The sequence below is a fragment of the Mesoplodon bidens genome (genome assembly GCF_964165515.1).
Source record: "Mesoplodon bidens genome assembly, chromosome: X".
Taxonomy (NCBI): domain Eukaryota; kingdom Metazoa; phylum Chordata; class Mammalia; order Artiodactyla; family Ziphiidae; genus Mesoplodon; species Mesoplodon bidens.
In genome coordinates this window covers 20,604,365-20,627,780 of record NC_138163.1, presented here as the reverse complement: position 1 = coordinate 20,627,780, position 23,416 = coordinate 20,604,365, and the positions used below count along the sequence as shown (strand labels likewise).

The window sequence follows — 23,416 nt, the reverse complement described above, 5'->3', positions numbered from 1 at the left end:
TTGCACGACTTTCGGTAATCATACACTACTACGTGAAATGCTTTCCTCTCTTGAAGTAGTTGATCAACATACAAATCTACAAATGGAAAAAGAAAAAGTCAAGTTTTAAAAATGCATACCTGATTGAGTCTTCACAACTACACTCATACGACGGCGGACAGAATCGAAGTTTAAGGTGTGAAGAAGTTCATACCTTTAATAGAAAAAAAAAAGAGAAAAGTGAAATATGTAGACCAAGATAAAACACAACAGAAACATCTTAAGTTAACAGAGCTCTCCTCTTTGGATAAGGGTTGCTAGTTGTGGGCACAACGGGTGCTTTCCATTGTGTCTTTGGAATTTCTCTGCGCTTAGAACATGCTGTCGGAGGATACCAGTGTTGGTTAAGGGTTATCTATATCTTCTCATTATATAACTTAAAATAGTAAGGAGAGACTGACTGCATAGAAATGAGGAACAAAGAGCTGTCCTGCGAAGCTATATATGGGGAGGGTCTAGAAATAGTCTCACCCTGCCAAGTATTTTAATCATCTATGGAGTGCCTACTATGTGTCAGGCACAGTGACTGACGCTGAAGAAGAGACACACATCTTCCCTTAAGGCGCTTACCAAATGATAAGGGAGACAGAGGGTAATGAGATGACTACCCCCTAGTCTTCCAAATACTGTAACAAAGGAACACACAGGGGAGATGTGGGAGCACAGACAGAAGGCATCTGAAGGAAGGCTTCCTGGAAGAGGTGGTGCCTGAGCTGTGTTTTGCAGGAGTGACACGATGAAGAAAGGATATCATGGCATCTGAGTATAGAGAAGAGCATGTGCAAAGGCACAGCAACATGAGAGCACGTGGCCCATGGGGGGACTTACAGTAGTTCACTTAAGGCTTGAGATCTAGTTGATAGGGGAGTAGCAAGAGAGGTAGGCAGGGGCTGGGACCTGAGAACACTGTGGGTCATTTCAGAGATTTGGGATTTCATCCTAAGGGCAATAGGAATCCACTGAAGGGTATAAACAGTGGATTGACATGATCATATTTGTGTGTAAATGGCTAAGCTATTCACCGGATGAAAGGATGAAGAAGAAGAAAGTTTCTAAGACTTATTAGAAAAAAATGTGAGGAAATAATTCTTGAAAATAAATAACTTGTATACAAGTATTTACTACAAAGCTTCTCTTTGATGGGAGTGAGTGGGGTCATCGGCTTTGGGATGTGTACATATAAGACATCTACGTGTAGCACAGTATCTCATTTGTTGTTGGCCAGATGGGGGCACTGTTGTGAACCGGCTAGAATCTGGACTTTGACAATGACTTGGGGCTCCTGGCAGTCAGGCCTAAGAGCCTTCTTCTGGTTCCTCTGGCTCTTGAACGTTCCTTCCCAAAGGGGCATATTCCCTAAGCACATCTACATATGTTACATGTTTCTGAGATGGGTCTTACGAGATGCTAGGGGTCAGAATGGAAGTCAGACAATTACATTTCAAGTTCATATAAAGAATTCAAATTAATCCCAGGGGCTAATTAAAATCCGTTATTAAGCCAAGGTGGTTTTGTTTGTTGGGGTCTCTGTAGTGAAGAAAAACAAACAAAAAAAAGAAATGTGGAGCTACGGCTGCATCAGTGTACTTGCCCTGAGGCTCACACCCAAGCATCTAAAACAAGAGAAAGCTTCTGACTCCAAAGCTGCCATGTCTGGCAGGGCTTGCAATCCCAGAATGATTGGTTGGGTTCTGGACAGCAGAAGGTTTCATGCCTGTTCACTGATTTTTCTTGGAGCATGTGTTGGAGACCTGAAATGGCATCTAAAATTCAGAAAAGTCCAGGCAGACGCTCATTCAGGCTACTGGACCCATATGTGAACAGAATTGGAATCATTTACACCTCAAATGCTAGTTTCTGCCATTCTATGAAAAATGTCTTCTCCTACTCCAAATACATTTACATAAAGCTCTGAACTGGGAGAGCAGAGTCCTACATTTATAGATGCAATCAGTTCCCTTTGCTGCCCTTCCTAAATCCATCTAAGGTGGACTGTGGGGTTAAGAAGTGACAATCATCAAACATACAGTGCTACTTACTCTTCTATTTCTTTTCTTTGGTTCTCTACTCTCATATGACCATTCCTCATTCCTACAAACGTGAACCCATACCTGCGAAACACAATAAAAAAGACCTCTGTGTATCTTTAAAGAATAATTAATTTCCTCTTGCACTGGCATTATTCATACTTGTTTATTGTTTTCTTCTTTTTCATAAGATCTCAATCTATAACTTTACTTCCTTTTACTCACTGAGATGTTAACACAGAGCAAGTCAATGCCCAGTCACAAATTGTAACCAAGAAAGAGGCAATCTGTGATTCCAGTTCTGTAGCTAACACATGGGGTGACTTTTATCCACTTAATTAGCTTGGGCTTCATGGATAAAACAGGACTTTCAGTTACCAAATGATATCAAAATTGCTGGAAGCACTTCAGCAAGAACATGTGTTGTACAAAAAGTGGCCATTATTATCGGATTTCCAAACTATAATATGAATATTTGGACTTCTGGCTGGAATGCATAAATAGTAATGCAAGTTACATCTATGCATTGCTATTTTTTTTTTGGTCTTAACTGGTTAGGTTTGGGAATTTTTTTCAAACTTTCAGATAAAGTAGCTTGGCTCCTTATTAAAGAATGAGGATACTTATAAGATAAGGTAATTGAAGCAAATAAGAGAAGGAACAAAATAACTCCTGTTCTCCTGTGATTTCGCTTTCTCAGGAGAAGTACAAGAACTGTTTAATTTTTTTTTTTTTTTCGGTACGCGGGCCTCTCACTGTTGTGGCCTCTCCCGTTGCAGAGCACAGGCTCCGGACGCGCAGGCTCAGCGGCCATGGCTCACAGGCCCAGCCACTCCGCGGCATGTGGGATCCTCCCAGATTGGGGCACGAACCCATGTCCCCTGCATCGGCAGGCGGACTCTCAACCACTGTGCCACCAGGGGAGCCCTGTTTAATTTTTTTTACTCTTCAAAAATGTTAATGTATTTTTCTACAACTTATTTCTGGGTTTTAAAACAGCATTACTGAGGTATAACTGATAGAGAACTGTGAATACCTAATGTGTGCACTTTGATGAGTTTGGACACATGAATACATCTGTGATACCATCACCACAATCAAGGTAGAGACATATCCCAACATTTCTCAGGCTCTTTGTGTCCCCTTTGCTTTTTTGTTGTTTGTGGTAAGAACATTTAACATATGAGATCTACTCTCTTAACAAATTTTGAAGTAAAAATACCATATTGTTAACTATAGGCAGAACTGTACCTCTCGAAATTATTCATCTAGCATAACGTACATGCTTACCTTTTAGCTCCTTTGACCAAAGCTATTTCATCTGGTGAAGAGGACATATAGGTTAATTCAGCTGATTCTGTAACTCCATCAACAGCATCGTTTGTTCTAATTTCTACAGTATGACATAAACACAAGGCACGCAGGAAGAGCTCTTCTCGATTCTATTGAACAGTAACAGAAAAATGATTATATTAGTTTCACTGTGAACACTTGGTAACTAGTCAATGAACAGAGGAAACTTATTAATGTGAGAAAATGTTATAACCTCCAGCAAACTGAGTAGCAAAAATTTATAAATTCATAACACTCAAATGAACTACATATTCTCCTGGTCCCTACCAACATGGTTGGTTCTCAGCTAACACACCCTAGGGGCTATGCTAACTCATTCAGGTTACTGTAGTGCCACCTAATACCAAAGCAGTGACATCTCCATGGCCTAAAAGAGTTCATTCAGGGCTTCCCTGGTGGCACAGTGGTTGAGAATCTGCCTGCCAATGCAGGGGACACGGGTTCGAGCCCTGGTCTGGGAAGATCCCACATGCCGCGGAGCAACTAGGCCCGTGTGCCACAACTACTGAGCCTGTGTGTCTGGAGCCTGTGCTCTGCAACAAGAGAGGCCATGACAGTGAGAGGCCTGAGCACCGCGATGAAGAGTAACCCCGCTCACCGCAGCTAGAGAAAGCCCACGCACAGAAACGAAGACCCAACACAGACAAAATAAATAAATAAATAAATTGATTAATTAAAAAAAAGAGAGTTCATTCAATTCTAATTCACAATCTGGCAATAGCTCAGGTTCAGGGAGACTCTGGTTCATTTCATGCCTAGACACTGCTGGGACTTGAATGATTTCAATAGACATCATTCTTGGAGCAGCTCATATTTTTAAAGATAAAGCACCAAAAATTATGATCACACAGTCAAGTGAAAGTTTTACCCAAATGCCATGTTTCATAATGCTCTCTTATAAATTCTACTTGTTTACAAATTCCGGAGTTGTCCATAAAATAAGAGAGGTGAAGTTGAAAGAACAAACAGATGGTTATTCAAAAGTCTATGTCACGTGCCCAAATCCTTAATTTCTACTATGCTAACACATGCCTATATAAATTGATTTCTCAAGGTAAAATGGTAACGCAGAAAATGCCACCTTATCTGCTTTGTCAAAATATGGTAAGGGTCCATCAGTTTGAGAGAGTCCATCAGCCTCCTGAGTTACACCTTTATACTTATGCCCATCTATGCAGCATTCAATGAATTCCATGCTATTTTCAGTGAGTGTTCCAGTCTTATCAGTAAATACATAATCCACCTAAAAACAAGAACATAAACATATGCATTCTTTCTTCAATGTGATTAATTTTCTATAAGGAATAACTCAAAGGATATTCTCATATCCATAGAAATCACCTTTTCTAAAAACTTGTCAAATGTCAGGTAATTACAGAAGCAATATTATCAAATGAATGATAAATGAGGAAGTATTTTTAAAGATACTGAAATAGTATCACATGTCTAAGGTAGACTTACTTAAATGTAGGAGATTAATAGGCAGGAAAAATGCGGCTATTTTATCAAACTAAGACCCCTTCAACTTAACACCGACCTGTTTTGATATAAAGAAGTTAACATAAGAAAAGTCAATTTTCCAAGTGGGAAACAATTTACTGACCATTATTTCTCTCCCTCTCTCTCTCTGACACACTGACACATGCATGCGTGCATGCGCGCGCGCACACACACACACACACACACACAGAGAAAACATATTGGATAGGAACTTAAACTAACTGGGATGTAACAAAACCTTTCTTTGAAAAGTAAAATTTTCTATAAATATACTGGATTGAAGTAAAATGCATTATGTCATAGAATGTATATAAGAGTTACAGAATATAGACAGATGGGGAAATAATGTTACTTAATTAGACACAGTAAGTCAACGATGATCAAAAATATAAATGAAATTTCTTCCCCATACTATGTATATTTTCAGATACTCCTCCAAAAAATTTCCAAATTAAAAAAAGGAGCAGAGTTTATAATGATAGGTTAAAGTATAATATAAGCATACTTTCATAAATAATGGAAAAAATAGGCTATGAAATAAATTTCCCATGTAAAATAAGCCATTTTGAGCATTTTCATTTTATCTCAGTTTTTATCTCTTCTATTTATAACATCTGGCTTTTGGAAACCCACAATTTTATCCTCCTTTTTGGCAATTTATGCTTAAATAGTTAAAATTATGGGCTGACAGGAACAAACGTAAGTACAAGATTAAGGTTTTTATTATGTAAGGGAGAAAGAGATGAACTACAGCAGTAGTTGCTTTCTAATTATTTTTCAAAGCATTTCATGGTAGCAGCACTGGCACAAATATAGCATTCCAATCTTCTCTTTATTTTCCTGTTAGCCAGCCAAGTTTGAATTCTCTCTTTAAATTAATCCAAGTGGTATTATTCCTGTATCATTTAGATTTTTCCAGTTAAAATGAAATTCTTTGGGGCTTTTTTTCTGATCAAAATTATTAACCTTCATTTTCCCCCGAAGGTTGTCCTATGTTGTTGCAGCTCCTGCACTTGGATGAGCTTTAACCCATTTTGAAATCTCTTATAGATGACAAAGGTAATAGCTTTAAAAAATAAAGTGCAGGGACTTCCCTGGTGGCACAGTGGTTGAGAATCCGCCTGCCAATGCAGGGAATACGGGTTCGATCCCTGGTCCGGGAAGATCCCACATGCCTCGGAGCAACTAAGCCCGTGTGTCTCAACTACTGAGCCTGCGCACCTAGAGCCTGAGAGCCACAACTATTGAGCCCACGTGCCACAACTACTGAAGCCTGTGCGCCTAGAGCCCATGCTCCGCAACAAGAGAAGCCACCACAATGAGAAGCCCGTGCACCGCAACGAAGAGTAGCCCCTGCTCGCCACAACTAGAGAAAGCCTGCGTGCAGCAATGAAGACCCGACGCAGCCATAAATAAATAAATGAATGAATGAATGTGTATTTAAATAAAGTGTCTGCCTATATATAACAGTTTGTGCACTATGGATCTGTGTACAATTAATCTCACAGGTATAGGCCAACAAACTATACCCTGATAGAGTAATTATCAAACTGTAGTCTGCCTCACACTCACTAGGAGGGTGCTTGTTAAAATTCAGATCACTGGGCTTTATCCCCAGAGTTTCTCATTCAGTAGCTCTGGGGTGGGGTTAAATAATGTGCACTTCTAATAAGTTCCCAGGTGATGCTGGTCCTGAGATCATGCTTTGAGAACCACTGATCTAATATATGCCCTATACTCAGAACAAGGGGAGGAGAGGATTGGCTATTATTAAAAAGTATTCTCATATTTAAAGGAGAGTGAGGGCCGATGAGTCAGAGGCTACTGCTTGCCTCTGACTCTCAACAGCCTCTTCCTCTTTAGTGGTAGGTTTGAGCCAGTTGCAGGAAAGGCTCTTCTCTATCAGCAAGCTCAAAGCCATCAATTTATGGATAGAAAGCCTAAAGTGAGATAGCTGTTCAGAATAGAAAGAGCCCTAAAATAAAGGTTGATCACATGAAATCACCTAGTTTACAGGTCAAAATTGGTCAAAAAATTTCATATTGTTTAACCTAGTGAAGAACTTGGACTGGAGTTGTGGCTCCACCACCTACTAAATTTATGACCTTGGAAAAATCTCCTCATCTCTCTGAACATTAAATATTAGCCTTAAATAATCAAACTGTTGCACAAGGCTATAAAGATTACTAAACATGTTTGTAAGTGTTATACAGATGTAGATTGTCATTGCTGTTGACTTGACCAAAATCACATAGTACTAGACTCTTTCCATCATTCCACATTCCCTGATTTTTCTGATTATCGTCACATTGCTATAGTTAGGGTATGATATGTCTGTTTCCCCAACTACATGTTGAACAACTCAAGGGTTTCTTGCTTACTTCATAATAGTAACCCCAATACCAAGAACATATCTTAGATAACACAGAAGTTTAATACATAACCACTGGATTGAATTACTGGAATCACACTCTATACTCTGACACACCACTGGGCATAGCTGCGAGACTGGGAGGGGATATGAAGGAGGAGGCTATCCCCACCATTTTTTCAAAGTTGAAACCATTTGGCTGTCAAAAGGACTGATGTCTGATCATAAAAGACCCCATTCTTTTCCAATTGAACTGAGCAGTCTACTTCTTTTTGTTTCTCAAGTCAAAGACCAACACTGTCCTAAACATATCTTCCTATTTTTTTTAATACCAATGTGGGTCACTTTGGAAGAGGTTAAGCAAGTGTTTGCAATGGTATTGATCGAAACTAACTGACACTGCTTTTAAGTAACATAAAAGCCCTATAGATTTTAAACTATGACTCATCAAGGAGGAAACTGGTTACACTTAATTTCGTGTATACTGGTCCATGAATGCTAAATGTCCTAAGAAACCATTTCAAGACTTCTTTGCATTTTCATTTAGGTAGTTTCTACACATGTAAGCTGATCATGATGGCAAATTGTTTTTACACTGTACAAACTGAAGTGGTGGTCTGGTTATTACCTTATAACTGACTAAATGACAGCCACATCCAGAAAAGCAGGTTTTGGCGGGGGAAAGAAGTGGTGGTTGAAATGAAAACTCTAGTTTCTTTTCACTGATCAAACTGACTACATCATTACCCAAAGCTCTACTTTACGTTCTGCAGTGTAAGTAAGTCTAGATGATAGGAACAAGACTATGTTCCCATAGGTAAGATGGAATCTGCTGAGGTGGAGATCTGGCCTGGATATCCTGCCTGTCTCTGGTGAGAATTAGGTGCCACATGTAGAATGATGGCTGTTCTATTTGCAGTAGCCTGGGACTAGCCATGTTCACCCTTGGGTACCTTAATCCATATAGCCAGGCAGTGGATTTAGAATAGGCAGATCTAGTCAACTAAATCAGCTGTCAGGGATAAGTTCACCAGAGGTGGCTTATAACTCATTTTTTTTTTCCCATGCAAAAAAGCTGCAGATTGATACCTTTTGTTGGGACTAGAGTAGTTCTACTCAGCTTTCCCTGGATGGAAACTTCTGATTTAAAAAGGCTAAGGTCAGCTGTGGCAGCTGAAGTGACCTACAAAAGAAACTTCTGGGAACAATATCTAAGGGAAAAGCATTCGTTCATTCATTGCTTATTCTATCCTTAGTGACTCAGTATCTCTGTGGAATGCAGATGCCACAGTCTGGAATCCTGGAGTCCTAGAGTCAGGTTTCAACATAATGATATCTGGAGAGTCCTTTCACCCTTGTGACTGTAGTTGTCAAGAGGGTACTCTGGTTTAGTCAAAGGCTGTGTAAAGAACAGAAATACAGAGTGGGGGTGGAGGGGGACTGAATTCAGGAGGAGAGTTTTCAGGCACAGGCGCAAATCGTCACCATTCAAAACGAGTGTGAGGCCCTATTCCAGCCATACAGTTCCATTAACTGAATTTGCATCTCCCAGTTACAGAAATGATATTTCCACAGTCTTGACATTCTAAGTATCAAGAGAATTAAATGCAAGCCAAAAAACTCCCCTCAGCTTGTAAAGATCATTACATGACACACAGTAAATTCAGACAAAGGGAAAAACTTTTCTCAATACTGATAAGAAAAGCACCAAAGAAGTCATCACTTGAAGAATTACAGCTAGACTGCACTGCATTTGAAAGCAACCTGGGTTAGCAGCGAGGTCAAAGCCTGGACTACCTTGGTATATGAAGCAAAAAGCATTTAGAGGAGTGCATGCCCTCACATTTCCCCTTCATTTAAATTCTTGCACTGGAATAAGCAACTCTGCTTTCTAGGTCTATATTCCATCTGATCAGAAATGTACAAAGAAAATGTCCATAGGACAACTCTGGTCAATTTTGTTTATGGAACAAAATGCATTTATAAAATAGCTTTATTTCCACTGCCCCATAGTCTATCCCTAAATGATTATAGATGGTGATGAAGACTACATGTTTCCTGTTCCAAAGCAACAGCCCATAATCTAACAACACCACCAGGTGAGTTTTAAAGAGAATTTCCGTAACATTCAAATTTAATACATAAATTGGTGTACTTTCAACACACTGATTTCAAAATGCCAGCAAAATAATTGACGTTATAGTTATGAAAACATCGCTTGCCTTCGTTACATGCCTGCATAAAGGAATTTTCGTTGAATCACATTTCCAAATGTGAAATGGTCACATACATTGGTAATCCAGACTACAAGAAATAAGTTACTATGTTAACTTATTTTAAGTAAAAATAAGTTCTAACCTGACCAAGTTCTTCATTAAGGTCTGATGTGTTAACCAGGGCTCCTTCATTGATTTCTTCATCATAAAAGTCCTTATCCCATGAAATGAAGAAGGAGCCCAAGAATTTTTGCATTTCTACTGTGACATACATGGAGACAGGAATGATAAAGTTGAACAGAACCATAAATGACAGGAAGTCGGTAAACATTTTCAAAACCTAAACAAAAGAAATAGTTCATGCTGATTATATGCACAGTTCCATCAAGCAAGTGTAATATAAACTTTCTATCTTTTAATTTCAACGCTGAAAGCACTGCTCTTTCCAACGACACTATATCATTGGTAAACATTTTCACAGTACATGAAAACAACGTTTACAACACCCTGAATTTTGTCACTATTCTTCAGTGAATGTACCTTGACTTAACACTTTTCACTTCCTTAAGTTCTCTGCTCCTCTCACCCCCCAGTATGAATGTAGGCACCCATTATGTTCCTATCATGATATATCACAAGCTCATAATATATTAACATGCCAGACCTTCTTGCCCAATTGCTTAAAACTCTTAACCAAAGAGTTAAAAACAAGGATAGATGCCTAGGGTTAAAACAAAAAAAATTCTAACATTTCTTAAACAGTTAATGGCTTGGGGCTACCATACAACCAAGAGAAAACCCAAATACCAAAGGTATCATTATCTGAGCAACATTTCAATAAAGGGTGTCTCTGTTACAGTGTGCTAGGGTTAACATTTTCAGCATAAAACAAATTACCTTCAAAGTCTCCCGCTCTTTCTGGGTCTTTTGGTTATACCAAGGTTCATCGTTATATGGGGTACTTTGCCAAACATACTTTAGGGTAGTGCACACTGCAGCTTTGGTCAGTAAGATAAATAAATACACAATCAGGAAGGCATTAATGGATCTGAAAAATAAGATATTATGGATTTAAAAACCATTTAATTACTTAAGATATCAACCAGGTATAAACTAAACTGTTCAGTTTTCTAAAGCTTCTCCTGTGTACGATGTGTAACCATAGCACAGACCTGTATGGATGAACCTGTTATCACTGCTAACGCATTATTCTTGAATGGTAAAATGGAAAAGCCATCCCTAGCCCCAACCCAAAGTGCAATGGCTCAACACACCTTTAGTAAGGATCCTATGAAGTGACAGAACACACACACACACACACACACACACACACATTACCTACTCCATCCTTATAGAAGGAGTAGATTGTTTCCATTTCCCTGAATCCTAAAGGTTTGGAATAGAGGGTAGAGGAGCAAATGTGAAATCTGCAAACTTAGTGTGGATACTTTTAGTCTGAAAGTAGAGCTATGGAGAGGGTGTCACTGATATACTGGATATCCACGCCAACAGGAGAGTGAGGTCTGTGCCAGCGGCGACTGGCTTGAAGGTGTGTGTCATGTACCACTTAAGTATCTGCCAGGAGACTATTATCTGTGTTGTACAACCTCCTTACATATAGCAACAAGGGGACCCCAAACCATTATCCAGCAGCAAAAGAGAATAAATTTCAACTAAACCCTGCCCTTGAATAGCTAAGTGAGCTTAGGTAAATCACTTATCATCTCTACGACTATTTCTCTATCTATAAAGTGAACAGGCTAACAGGAATTACTCTGAGTTGCTCAGAGGATTAAACCAAATCAGACATACAAATCACTGAGCAGTTTCTGGAACACAAAAAGTACTCAAAATGGTAGCACCATTACAATTTATGTTGTTTTTGCTTATGGTTGTTATTTACAGTTACTGAGAAGTAACAATTTCAGTTCAATAACAACTAAAGAAATTGTGGTGTACACTAACTTTTCAACAGCAGAACGTTTCTGAGATTTCCCTTGGTAGTTCAATGCCATTTTGGTTTCCATTCCAGTGTAAACAGCAACTCCTAAGGAATAAGAATATGATGAAAATTAGGTTTCAAATGAGATTGCCAACCCAACTCCCCACCCAGTTGGATTACCAATTTTTTCACTCTATAAAAGTAGGAATTCTAAACTCTCTTCTATTCACCAGTTGATATATCATTTATAGTATAATTTTAATTCTACATAGTTTGTCATAGTTTTCAAGTTAGTTTACCATCTTATAAATTCCAAACACCTAAAAATAGGCTTAGATTAAATAGAATTAAATGCCATGTTCAATTTTTAACTGCACTCTTTAGGCACAGGCTTTAAAAGACATATTTCTAGTAAGTATATCTTAAAAAAACATTCACCATATATCTTCCTGGTATTTTTTAGTGTAGCTCCTTTCAACAAGAGATTTTCAGGTCCCAAAGACCTAAACAAAAAATGAACACAACTTATCCAAACAGCCCAACAAATAGCACCATCAACTTTGGAGACATATTTTGCCCTAACATACATCTATCTCCAAAAGGTTCAGAATGTATCTGTTTACTTATATCATATGCTTACTAACACAGGACCAGCTGAAAGATATTTCCCTCTGAAGTTACTTGAGGGTACAGCACAGATGGAAGCACACACAGTACAGGAGTAGCCAGCGACACACAGAGGTAAAGAGATGCATAGAGATAAAAGGATTATGAGTCACAGACAGCAAGACAAGAACGGGACAGAACAGCAGACATCAAGAAACAGAAAGGAAAGGTGACAGTAAAAGGCTGGGAAAGCAAATGTCAAGGTGGGAAAGACACACTGCCATATTTATAGAGAGTAAACACGCCTTTTGGGGGATCATTGGGCACCCGGTGTTTCTTTAACTTCCTTTTGAGTACTGGCTATAAAGGCCAAGTGGAAAAGTTGAGATAATTAACTGGATGATAGAAGAGGGAAGAAAACACCCCTTCTTCCATGAACTGTTACATTATAAATGATTAAACCTTTCATTTTACTTAAGTCCAGCTAATTCTCCCAGCATTTTATCTCCTGCCTAGTCCCTAAATTACTGTCCCTTAACACACTGTTCTCCAAATATACTTCCAATATTGTCAGGCACTGCACAGCCAAGGACAATAAATACAGTGCTTAGAACATATTTGGGATTATTGGTCAAAGTGTCTGGAGCTCTACAATTTTAGAAACCCTCAGCATCACTTCCAACACCACCCCCCTACCAGGACACACACACTCTGAGCTGCTACCAATCACAAGGTCAGCTACTTAAGACCCATTAGTGGCTAGCTACTCCAGGGTTATTCACCTTTACATCCCTTTCTATAGAGGAAAGTATTCAACTATTTTAATGGGCTTAAAAGAGAAACATTGCTCCCCCCAAAAGGACAGATTAAAGGAATTATAAACTAACCTGGCAACAGCTTCAAGATTATTACTATAGATACTGATTCGGCCAACAAACCTGCAAAAAGAACATAATAGCACACGTGTCTTCTATATCTAGATAAAATCTATTTACCCCCGATATGGGAATGAATCAAAATACAAAAAATGCAAGAAGAGATAAGACAATGAACTACGAAAGCCTATTGTCTTTCTTTTTAAAAAAAGTTAAGTTGAACCAATATGGTATGTAACATTTTCAACTAATTTTAAAAATATTATGGATAATAAGAATGTAAACAAAGATTCTAAATTGATTTTCAAGATGTACTTGGCACCGTGCATGCACACATTACCCCTCTCATCTATACTCCATATAAATAATTGGTTTCTATTTCACACTCATGTGAAGAAAGGTTTCTGGTGCTAAAACAACTTTTAAAACCATTAGTTCAGTAGTTCTTTCACTTGAGCATGCATCAGAATTACTGGTGGGCTTCTTAAACCACAGATTTCTGGGCCCCATCCCCAAGCTTATGGTTCAGTTAAGAATGTGAATCTGTATTTCCAACAAGTTCCCAGGCGATGCTGATGCTGCTGGCCTGGGATCACCGTTTGGGAACCACCGGCATTAGGGAACACTTGGTCACCATCTTGGAAATTTCCAAACTGTCTTGCAGCTGATCTGAATACTGAGCTTGATCTGACCAAGTGAGCAGATATATGGCTATGCATATGGTAATCTACATTTCTGAAAAATAGGGTAAAAAGCTCTAAATCCTCCTTAACAAGAATGTTATGAGTATTTTATAACTTACATTAGAATTTTTTCAGAAAAATTGATTATTACTAAATACACAAAATATGAGGGTCTGCTCATTTCATTCATCATGTATTAATTGCACCATTACTATGCTTGCTAATAAGCAAGAAAAATGTGTTCCTTGCCCTAAAACAGACAATCAGGCAATTACAATGTGAGTGATGACCACTAGGGTGGTGGAAGTACAAGGTATTCTGAAGTCACATACCAAGGGTACTCAATCTAGTCTAAAGAAATTAGGAATAACCTTCCCTCACTAAAAATCTCCTTCATATTTAAGGTAACTGAAATTTAGGAGTTACCCTATAAATATGCAAGGATGTATATTATTGTCTAACTCAGACAAAATCAGTCACTCCCTTTTCTGTGATTCTATGGGCCTTTTACATCTCACTGTACTGTAAGCCTAGCTTTACTGTTTTATCCCCTTTGCAAACTGTGAGTTCCCTAAAGGCAGGGAACAGCTATTTTGCTTTGTGATTCTAAGTTCCTACTATCAAGGTGGATAGAGAAGAAGAAGGGAAAAAGGAAAGAAGGAATGATGGGAAGGAGGGAGGGTATTATTCATGTAGTAGGATGAATACTTTGTTTTTCCACTACTGGGCACTGTTGTAAGCCACATCCTGCCATTTGGTCCCCTATTATGACCAACAGCATTCATTAACCAGATGGCTGGCATGAGTGATGGATGCCATCTGTAAAGGTGGAATAGAATATAATTAATTGGCCCACTTGGGGATAAAACCTATTATTCTATCCTCATTAACACCATGCTCTAATCAACCAAAGTAACCAGTCTTAAAAATCAAATGCCAAATTTTTTGACAACCCACAATGACTGTGAATGAGTAAATCTACTCCAGAAAGCCTAACTATAGCAAAATAGAGGAAATCACACCATTTCACTGCTCCCTCAACTTAACTGTTTACTTTGGACAAGAAACAGCCTATATACAATACTCAGTTCAACATGATCCTCATAAAAAATGACAAAGTGCCTACTAATTGCATGGCTCCATATCTCCTTCTCTCTTTAATGTTGGATGACACATAAAGTGGTTTATTTTTGTTTTAATTAACTCTGGCTAATGCATGAGTTTGATAGATCAGCCTTACGGGATTACATAATCTTAAAATGTGATGGACGGCCATGTCTACAAATAACAATAATAAAAGAAAAACCACAAGTAAGATGCCTGGGCCCACAATGATTTGTCTTAGGCTGGTAGTGAACAAGGCTGATTTGATTCATTTTCCTGCCAGAAGGAAGGAACAGCTCATAAAAACACAAATGCAAGGAGGCTGGTAAATGGTGGGTGTTTCTTTGCAATACTGGTGGCAAAGAGAAGCAAAGCCATCAGACAGCAGTAAAATGAAACCAGGTAATTCTTACTTGTAGAGGTCAGGTTGAGGCTGTTCACATTCAATTGCTGCTCTGAGGGTATCAATGGATTCGGCTGTACACAGTTCAATGGTGTCACGTACCGCATAATGTGTCTAGATGAAAGCAGAAGAAAAAGCAAAAACAGCCCCCCCAAAAAAGTGTAATCATATACCCACCTGATTTCATGAACACTCTATGTTTTTAGTAAGAGGCTTTGGCAGAATGATACAAATATTGATGCACATTTCCAACTAAATAAACTTGATGGTATTACTCGTAAAATATATTACAAATAATTAGAAAGATAACTCTGCTACAAGGGGATTTCCAAGATAATGAGAAAACTAAAAGCTTTTCTTGATACTGACAGCAGAGAGAATTCCATTTGCAGCATGCATATAATTAACTGAAAACCCCATGAAAAATTTAATGCATTTTTTTTCTCCTATTTATAGAACTGAGACCTATTATTTTGCTCACCACAGTGTATGGTGATGTTAACATACACCTAAGAATTGAACATAACCCTTTTGGTCATAAGAATGCTAACATTTTTGCTAACAGAAAGAAAAAATTCATCAATAGTTTCCATTATACAAACAGCAAAATTAATGATCTTGAAAATGCTTCGAGTGGCTACAATTTATGTAAGGAGCTGGGAGATGATGTGTCTTGCCTTAGTCAGACAGTTAGAATATTCTACTAATGTATATTATGTACTTACTTGATTGACCCAGAACTCAAGGCAAGCTCCAATGAACCCATTTATAAATCATCAAAGAAGGGCTGACGCAGATTCAAAGACTGCACCACTTTTGCTGAAGGGAAAGCTGTTGCACAGTCTTCGGAGAATATTATGGATCTGCCTCACCTACATTTAAAACTATCTCCTGACTTGGAAAACCTATGTACTTTTAGCTGATTTATCAGATCAACTTAATTGGAAAATGAAACCACTTGAAAGTTTTCTGCCTCTAAACAACTTTTTCCCTATTAGGAAATCTTTAGGTAGATTTCTCGATTTTTATCTTGACATTCCCTCAAATACAACTTTGTTTTTCAATAGTTTAAATGGGACTAGTTCATCACCATGCCCCTGAAGAAAAAAATTATTCATCTAACAGGCATTTAAGTTCCTTTCCCACATACTGAGTCCTGGTCCTCAACCCCAGATGGAATAAACAAGCAGAGGAAAGCCCTCAAGGATACACACAGAGGTGAGCACATTAGTATTCTTCCTTAAAGGCAGCATACAGAGGGTACATGTTCATGCCCTGTGGAGCTCTGTATGATAGCCAAGAACTGACAGTGCTGGAAAGTACCAGGGACGTAACTTATCCTCCAGTTTGAACAAATTTACTCTAACACATTTATAATTCTTCCTAGTTGAAATAAAGCAAATATTTGCCAAACTACACCCTAAGGTATTTTTAAAAGTAATCAAACCATTCCAGGTTAGATTTTCTATATGCCAGGAATAATCATTTTTTTCAAGAAGATAGTCATCACTTTAAAAATAAAAACAGATCAAACTGTAAGGTTAGAGTACCTTAGGGTGAAGTTATTTTCATAGTTATATAGTTTCAGCCTAAGACTACTTTCATTTTTAAAAGCCTAAATAAAATATTGAATGGGTTAGTGACAATATGAAATGCAAACAGTGCTATCAAAAATGTGGTGGCTTTTATTTGGGGTGTGGATTTCCTCACCCAACACCACCCTTTCCCTCAAAGTTGAGTATTTGCTAGAAGTTCAAAGACAGTTATATAAAAGCTGTCTTCAAATACAAAACTTACACAAACAGGAAAAAATAAGATAAAAGATTAGGGGGCAGTGGGATGGAGTATTGTATGATTAACTATCCTGAGCTCAAATGTTTAGGCAAGGTTTAATCTCCATTACCTTGCAATTGGATTCCCCGTCAAGACTTGCAGTAGTAACATAACAGGTTCCATCAATTGTGCAGGATGATAGAAGAATAAGATCACAGGGAAAGGTTTCATCTGCCTGTACTTCTACTACATCACCGACCTAGCATAGAGAGAAAAATAAATATAAGTATTCTTAATTCCAAACAAAGCGTTCATTATACCTCAAACTAAAGTCAGAACAGTAGCAAAAGACCTCTCCTCCTCTATGGCTTAGACTGCCTCAGCATCCTATACCATGTGAAAGGTGATGACGGAATATCACTCAACATTCAGAATCCTCTTTAAGGTTACAATGACTTAGGATGCTTTTAGATTACCTTAGTATTGAACTTTAATCTCTAACAAATGATTTCAGCACCCAGGGACCCTTTTGTTCTCTGTTGTTTCTGGCACTGGTGTTTGATAAGAGAATGGCCATTATCATGTCATGAATGAATCAAGAAAATCTACACATCTTAACTTGAGCACTTCAGGAACACTGGTCAGCCACACTCCCACTCTGCATCATAGATAACTATTTCAAAATGCTTCACCTTCCAAGTGATAACAGCTATTATTTTGGGGTCACAGTGCTCAGAAAATCTCGCTTAATTAGAGAGGTGTTTATGTTACCCATAACATTTGGAAAAAACTTTTTTCAAATAGGTCATTTTCCAACAATTCATCTGCTATGAGCAAGTACCCAAAGCTCAAGTAGAGGAAAAACATGAGAGGAGAAACCACGAACCATGTCTAGCGCATAATTTAATAATGTAGGAAATAAATCATGATGATTAAAATGCAGATCTTCACTACTTGACTTTATGTCCCAGCTCTGCCACTTAACTATATGACCTTAGGTTAAGTGTCTTTGATGACTGCAACTACCTCATAGGATTGGCTGGAGTATGAAATGAGGATACAGGTAAAGTGTTACGTAAAGTGCCTAGCATATATTCACCCTCTGGTAGTTGCTAATTATAATTATTACTAATACCCTACAACTGCTTTACTTCCAACTTATGAATAGTCATAAAATTTTTTTAGAAGGAGGTAAGAAATTATCCAGCCCAGTGCATTCCAACGTTTTCCATGTTGTGGCACACACAGAAAATGATAAGTAACCCTTTTGTACAGCACTTCCAGATAAAGGGAGGAGGCTGCTGGTGACAGAAGACAACCCACTTTAGGAGATAGTCACAGTATCTGGCTCACCAACTCTGGCACACTGGTTGTGAAATGCTGAACTAACAAATGACACACCTGCCTTCCAATTGCTACACACAATTTGGCAGATGAAGATGAGGATTTCAAGATCTATTCAGGAACAATTTTATTTTCTTTGCCAGTCTTAATCAGTAGCCAAGAGCAACAGCATAAATAATGGAACCAATTTGTAAATAATATTTTATTTTCTTGGATCTTTCCTTCCTCACATACACAAACACTTCTGTTGCTTATACAAAGCCACAATCTATGCTTAAATACACAGAAGAAAAATAACAAACAAAATCTTAGAGCGTCTTAGAAGAAGGAAACACTCATTAAAGAACGGGACATGATTCTCAGGCACTGATAAATAAAAACCACAAACAGAATTTCTTCTACAACATTGATAATGATTCGCTCAGATATGAAAAGATCCCTGCACCTGGAGTTAAGGCTGGTAAGATGGACAGGGGCCAGATCACAAAAGTCTTGACAGATCAGGGTCAGGGGTTTAGGCCTCACCCTGAAGGCAAGGGGAGACTGGGAAAGGACTTTTAAAGAAAGGGAACAACATGGTCCACTTAGACAACCAACTGTAGAGTTGTTTCCACTTAGCATGTACAAAGCCACAAGAGAACATCACTATCCCTTGTCATAAATATTAGAAATAGGCAGATAATCAACAGAATCATATTTTTTGGAGTTCATCAGAGAGCTGAGGTTGCAGGGCAACCAAATGAACTGAATTTCAAGGGTGAAAAGTCCCTCTGAGGAGAGAGAGGAGAAATAAACTGTTTCACAATTGACGAAGCACAGGAGGAAGAGACGACTGCCATAAAAGTGCCTAGGATGAAAGTAACTAGATTTTTAACCAACTGTAAAAGGCTTGGTAGGGGCCAACGTGACAGTTTCAAATCTCTGCAAGCCTGAGAGAAAAGAGGAGACCATAAGCACATATCAGTTCTTCTCTATAGGCATCCACTGAGTGCTCATGAGAAAGCATGAGGACAGGAGGCCTAAAAGAGCCTTCCTCACTGGTACAGGCATACAGGTTGTGAATGACTGCTGTGGAGGAACAGACATAAAATATGCTACAACTGTGGACCCTTCTCTCATATGAGGTAAAAACCATCTGTGCCTAAGAGAAAGGCAAGAAACCCTCCCGGGCACAGTCTCAGGGTAACGTAACTACTGCTAGCGGGGAGATAGAATCAAAGCCATCTGCTGCTGGGGATGGGACAGGAAACCCCCTCATACTGAGGACCTAGCACTGACAAAAAGGAGAGTACTGAGAAAGTTCCACCCTGAAGGCAAGGGTGCCTAAAACCTGCCTAATACTGAGATGGAGTAGGAGAACCAAGAAACCAGTCTGTTCCCACCAGGAACCCCAAGAAAGAGGAATCTACCACTGGGGGAGGAGAAAGGGCGTAGAGAGAGAGGCATTCACTGTGTCTCAGGAATGCAGGACCTGCTGAAAGCAGAGAATGGAACAGGAACACTGAGAAAACCCCTGTGGCAGCCCAGCACTGCAGGCATTTAAAGTCCAGTGGTGTACTGAAAGCATCAACAGCTACAGCAAAATCCAAAGCCAGCCAACTCCTTACCAGACTGACTCAACCCCCAACACTGATGGGCTGGCTGACAGAATAGGTGTGCCCACTACAGACCACAAATACAGGTTACCTGCCTCGGTCTCCAGCATTCTTTCACATGCACTGCCCAAAACTCAATTAAAAAAAAAAAACAACGAGATGCACAAAACCAAGACAAAAATGAACCATCATCAAAAGATAAAGGCGTCAATAGGACCAGCCTCAGAAATACTCAGATTTTGGGGCTTCCCTGGTGGCGCAGTGGTTAAGAATCCGCCTGCTGATGCAGGGGACACGGGTTCGAGCCCTGGTCTGAGAAGATCCCACATGCCACAGAGCAACTAAGCCTGTGTGCCACAACTACTGAGCCTGCACTCTAGAGCCCGTGAGCCACAACTATTGAGTCCACGTGCCACAACTACTGAAGCCTGCATGCCTAGAGCCCGTGCTCCACAACAAGAGAAGCCACCACAATGAGAAGCCCGCACACCGCAACAAAGAGTAGACCCCGCTCGCCGCAACTAGACAAAGCCTGCGTGCAGCAACAAAGACCCAACACAGCCAAAAATCAATACATAAAATAAATTAAAAATAAGAAATACTCAGATTTTGGAATTATGAAACAGGGATAGAAAAATAGCTATGATTAAGATATTAAACTATTTACTGGAAAAGGTAGACAACATACACATGCAGATGAGGAATTTGGGCATAAATACGGAAACTCCCAAAAAACGGCAATTGGAAAAGTTAGAAATGAAAAACATGATATGAGAGGTAAGAATTTCCTTCAATGGGCTTATAAGCATACTGGATACAAAGGAAATAATCAGTAAACCTGAAGAAACTCTTCCAATATTTCTAATGCCAAAACCCATACTCTTTCCCTTACAAATACCTGTGTTTGTCCATTGGAACTCCTCAAGGCCTGTTTCTCTTCTTTATGTTTTATGTGATTCCATCCAAATTTCTATATCCACCTAAAACATCTCTGAGCTCCAGGCTTGACAATTCCATCGGGCTAATAGGAATCTCAAAATTAACATGGCCTGGGAATTCCCTGGTGGTCCAGTGGTTAAGACTCTGTGCTCGCAATGCAGGGGGGCCAGGATCGATCCCTGGTCAGGGAACTAGATCCCGCATGCCACAACGAAGATCCTGCACGTGTTAATGAAGATCCCGCATGCCGCAATTAAGACCCAGCGCAGACAAACCAACCAACAAATAAATATTAAAAAAAAAATTAACATGGCCCAAGCGGAATTCCTGATTTCCCTTCATCCCCACCTTTTCCCCCAAACCTATTCTTCTCCAGCTTATTTAATAGCACCAGCATTTAAAAAAAATAATTAATTAATTATTTGGGCTGTGTTGGGTCTTCGTTGCTGCACACGGGCTTTCTTTAGTTGCGTCGAGTGCGGGCTGCTTTTTCTTGTGGCGCACAGGCTTCTCATTGCGGTGGCTTCTCTTGTTGCGGAGCACGGGCTCTAGGAGCACAGGCTTCAGTAGTTGTGGCATGCGGGCTCTATAGCTCAGGCTCAGTAGTTGTGGCACACGGGCTTAGTAGCTCTGCGGCATGTGGGATCTTCCTGGACCAGGGCTCGAACCCATGTCCCCTGCATTGGCAGGCGGATTCTTAACCACCGCGCCACCAGGGAAGCCCCTAGCAGCAGCATTTTGTTTAATAGCACTATTTAATGCACCTAGTTGCTCAGCCCAAAATCAAGGAGGCTATCTTTATTCTATTTTGCTCTTTTTCTCCCTCCTTACATGGAATGCATCAGTAAATCCACACTTTACCTCCGAAAACCATCCTGAATACATACATTTATTTTGATCACAAGACAGGAGGGGCAAAGTTGTGCTTACGAGCATGGATGCCATACCCAGACTTGCTTCAATTCAAATCCCAGCTTTCCCACTTACTAGTTGTGGACAAGTTTCTTAACCACCTTATGCCTCAGTTTCATCATTTGTAAAGAGGGGATAACAAAAGTACCTATTTCATAGGACTGCTGTAAAGTAAGGATTAAATGAGTTAATAGAATGTAAAACGGAGTGCCTGGCATATTTATGTAACATATAAATGTTAACAACTATTTTTACTGTTATTATCTCTTCTACTATCATTCTAATATAAGCTCTTATCATCATTTGCTTATACTACGGCAGTAGCCACCTAACAGGTTTCCCTCATTCTACTTTTGCTCATGCCTCTACTGTGCTCACTCTCCAGAGTTGTCTTTTCTTAAAAAGTAAGATCAGGGCTTCCCTGGTGGCGCAGTGGTTGAGAGTCCGCCTGCCGATGCAGGGGACACGGGTTCGTGCCCCGGTCCGGGAAGATCCCACATGTCGCGGAGCGGCTGGGCCCGTGAGCCATGGCCGCTGAGCCTGTGCGTCCGGAGCCTGTGCTCCACGACAGGAGAGGCCACAGCAGTGAGAGGCCTGCGTACCGCAAAAAAAAAAAAAAAAAAAAAAAAAAAAGTAAGATCAAGTCACCCCCTAGCTTTGAAAAACCCTTCAAAAAATTCCCAATGCACTGAGGAAACAGAATAAGTCACTCTCCTGCTTAACAAGAGTCCCCACACTCCCCAGCCAAGCAATCAAACACTTGGACACTTTTAGTTTATAGGCATCTCTTTCCACACACAAATACTCCAGAAAGGGCTCAATCAAACAGCATTTCACACAACAGCACCAACTGATGTAATTCAGATTATACCTGGTTGAGGTCAGCCTCAAGGAAAAGTAGCCTGGTGAGGAAAGGTGGAAGATGGGGGTCCTTCTAAGGCAGTGGGGGTGACAACAAAAACAGAAAGAGGAAAGGAGAGAAAAGGAGAGTTGTGGGAGACTTTTACTTGCTTTGCAATTTTACTTCGTGCCCTGGGAGCAACAGGTTTAATGCTATGAATCATTTATGCTGCCTTTGGTTCTTATGTGAACAAAAAGCTGAGTTTCTACGACTGGTCTTGAAACTTCAGATCCTAACCACTCTAATTCATCACAAGGTCCTCCCCTCTGGGATGCAGAGAACAGAGAAAAGAAAAAAAAGAGTGGAAGAAAGACATTTTATGTCAAACTTGGGTAACCCTCCCACTCTGTAGCCTTCCTCCCATCATTCCTATAAGAAGATGCAAGAAAATTTACTTATTGCTGGGGATATGGACAACTTATGCCTGGAATTCTGGATATTTAATAAATAATTCAGCAATGATAATACTTGATAAAAGTATAGGGAGGAGAGTATCATTTTGTATGAATTCATACCACAGCCCTGAATCATTCTGGAATGGTATTTTCACCTACCTTCTTCTCTTTCTGTTCCATATATCTTGTTCCCTTGTTCTGGAGGATTTGATTTCCATTAGGTTCTATAATTTAATCCATATTCATATAGAAACATTCTTTTAAAAAAATACAAAATTGACAAACAATTTTGGAAGACTTACAAATTAGAAGATTAACAAAACTGACAAACCCTTAGCTAGACTAAGAAAAAAAGAGAGACACAAACAGCTAATGAAAGAGAAGACATCACAACTGATGGCAGAGAAATAAAAAGGATTATAAGAGACTACTACAATT

General features: G+C 39.4%; 1 protein-coding gene across 3 annotated transcripts in view; it reads right to left on the bottom strand.

Annotated features, from left to right (window-relative positions):
* ATP11C (ATPase phospholipid transporting 11C (ATP11C blood group)) overlaps nt 1–23,416 on the bottom strand; it is a 167,422-nt gene that overhangs the window by 56,425 nt on the left and 87,581 nt on the right. For all 3 annotated transcript variants that reach the window (XM_081223177.1, XM_081223176.1, XM_081223178.1), the window contains exons 6-16: nt 17,023–17,151; nt 15,130–15,233; nt 12,942–12,992; nt 11,887–11,951; nt 11,472–11,553; nt 10,404–10,554; nt 9,649–9,846; nt 4,501–4,662; nt 3,357–3,508; nt 2,079–2,150; nt 120–193 (exon numbers count right to left, since the gene is read on the bottom strand). In XM_081223177.1, the coding sequence (XP_081079303.1) occupies nt 120–193; nt 2,079–2,150; nt 3,357–3,508; nt 4,501–4,662; nt 9,649–9,846; nt 10,404–10,554; nt 11,472–11,553; nt 11,887–11,951; nt 12,942–12,992; nt 15,130–15,233; nt 17,023–17,151 (1,240 nt within the window). The remainder of the gene's footprint in view (nt 1–119; nt 194–2,078; nt 2,151–3,356; nt 3,509–4,500; nt 4,663–9,648; nt 9,847–10,403; nt 10,555–11,471; nt 11,554–11,886; nt 11,952–12,941; nt 12,993–15,129; nt 15,234–17,022; nt 17,152–23,416) is intronic.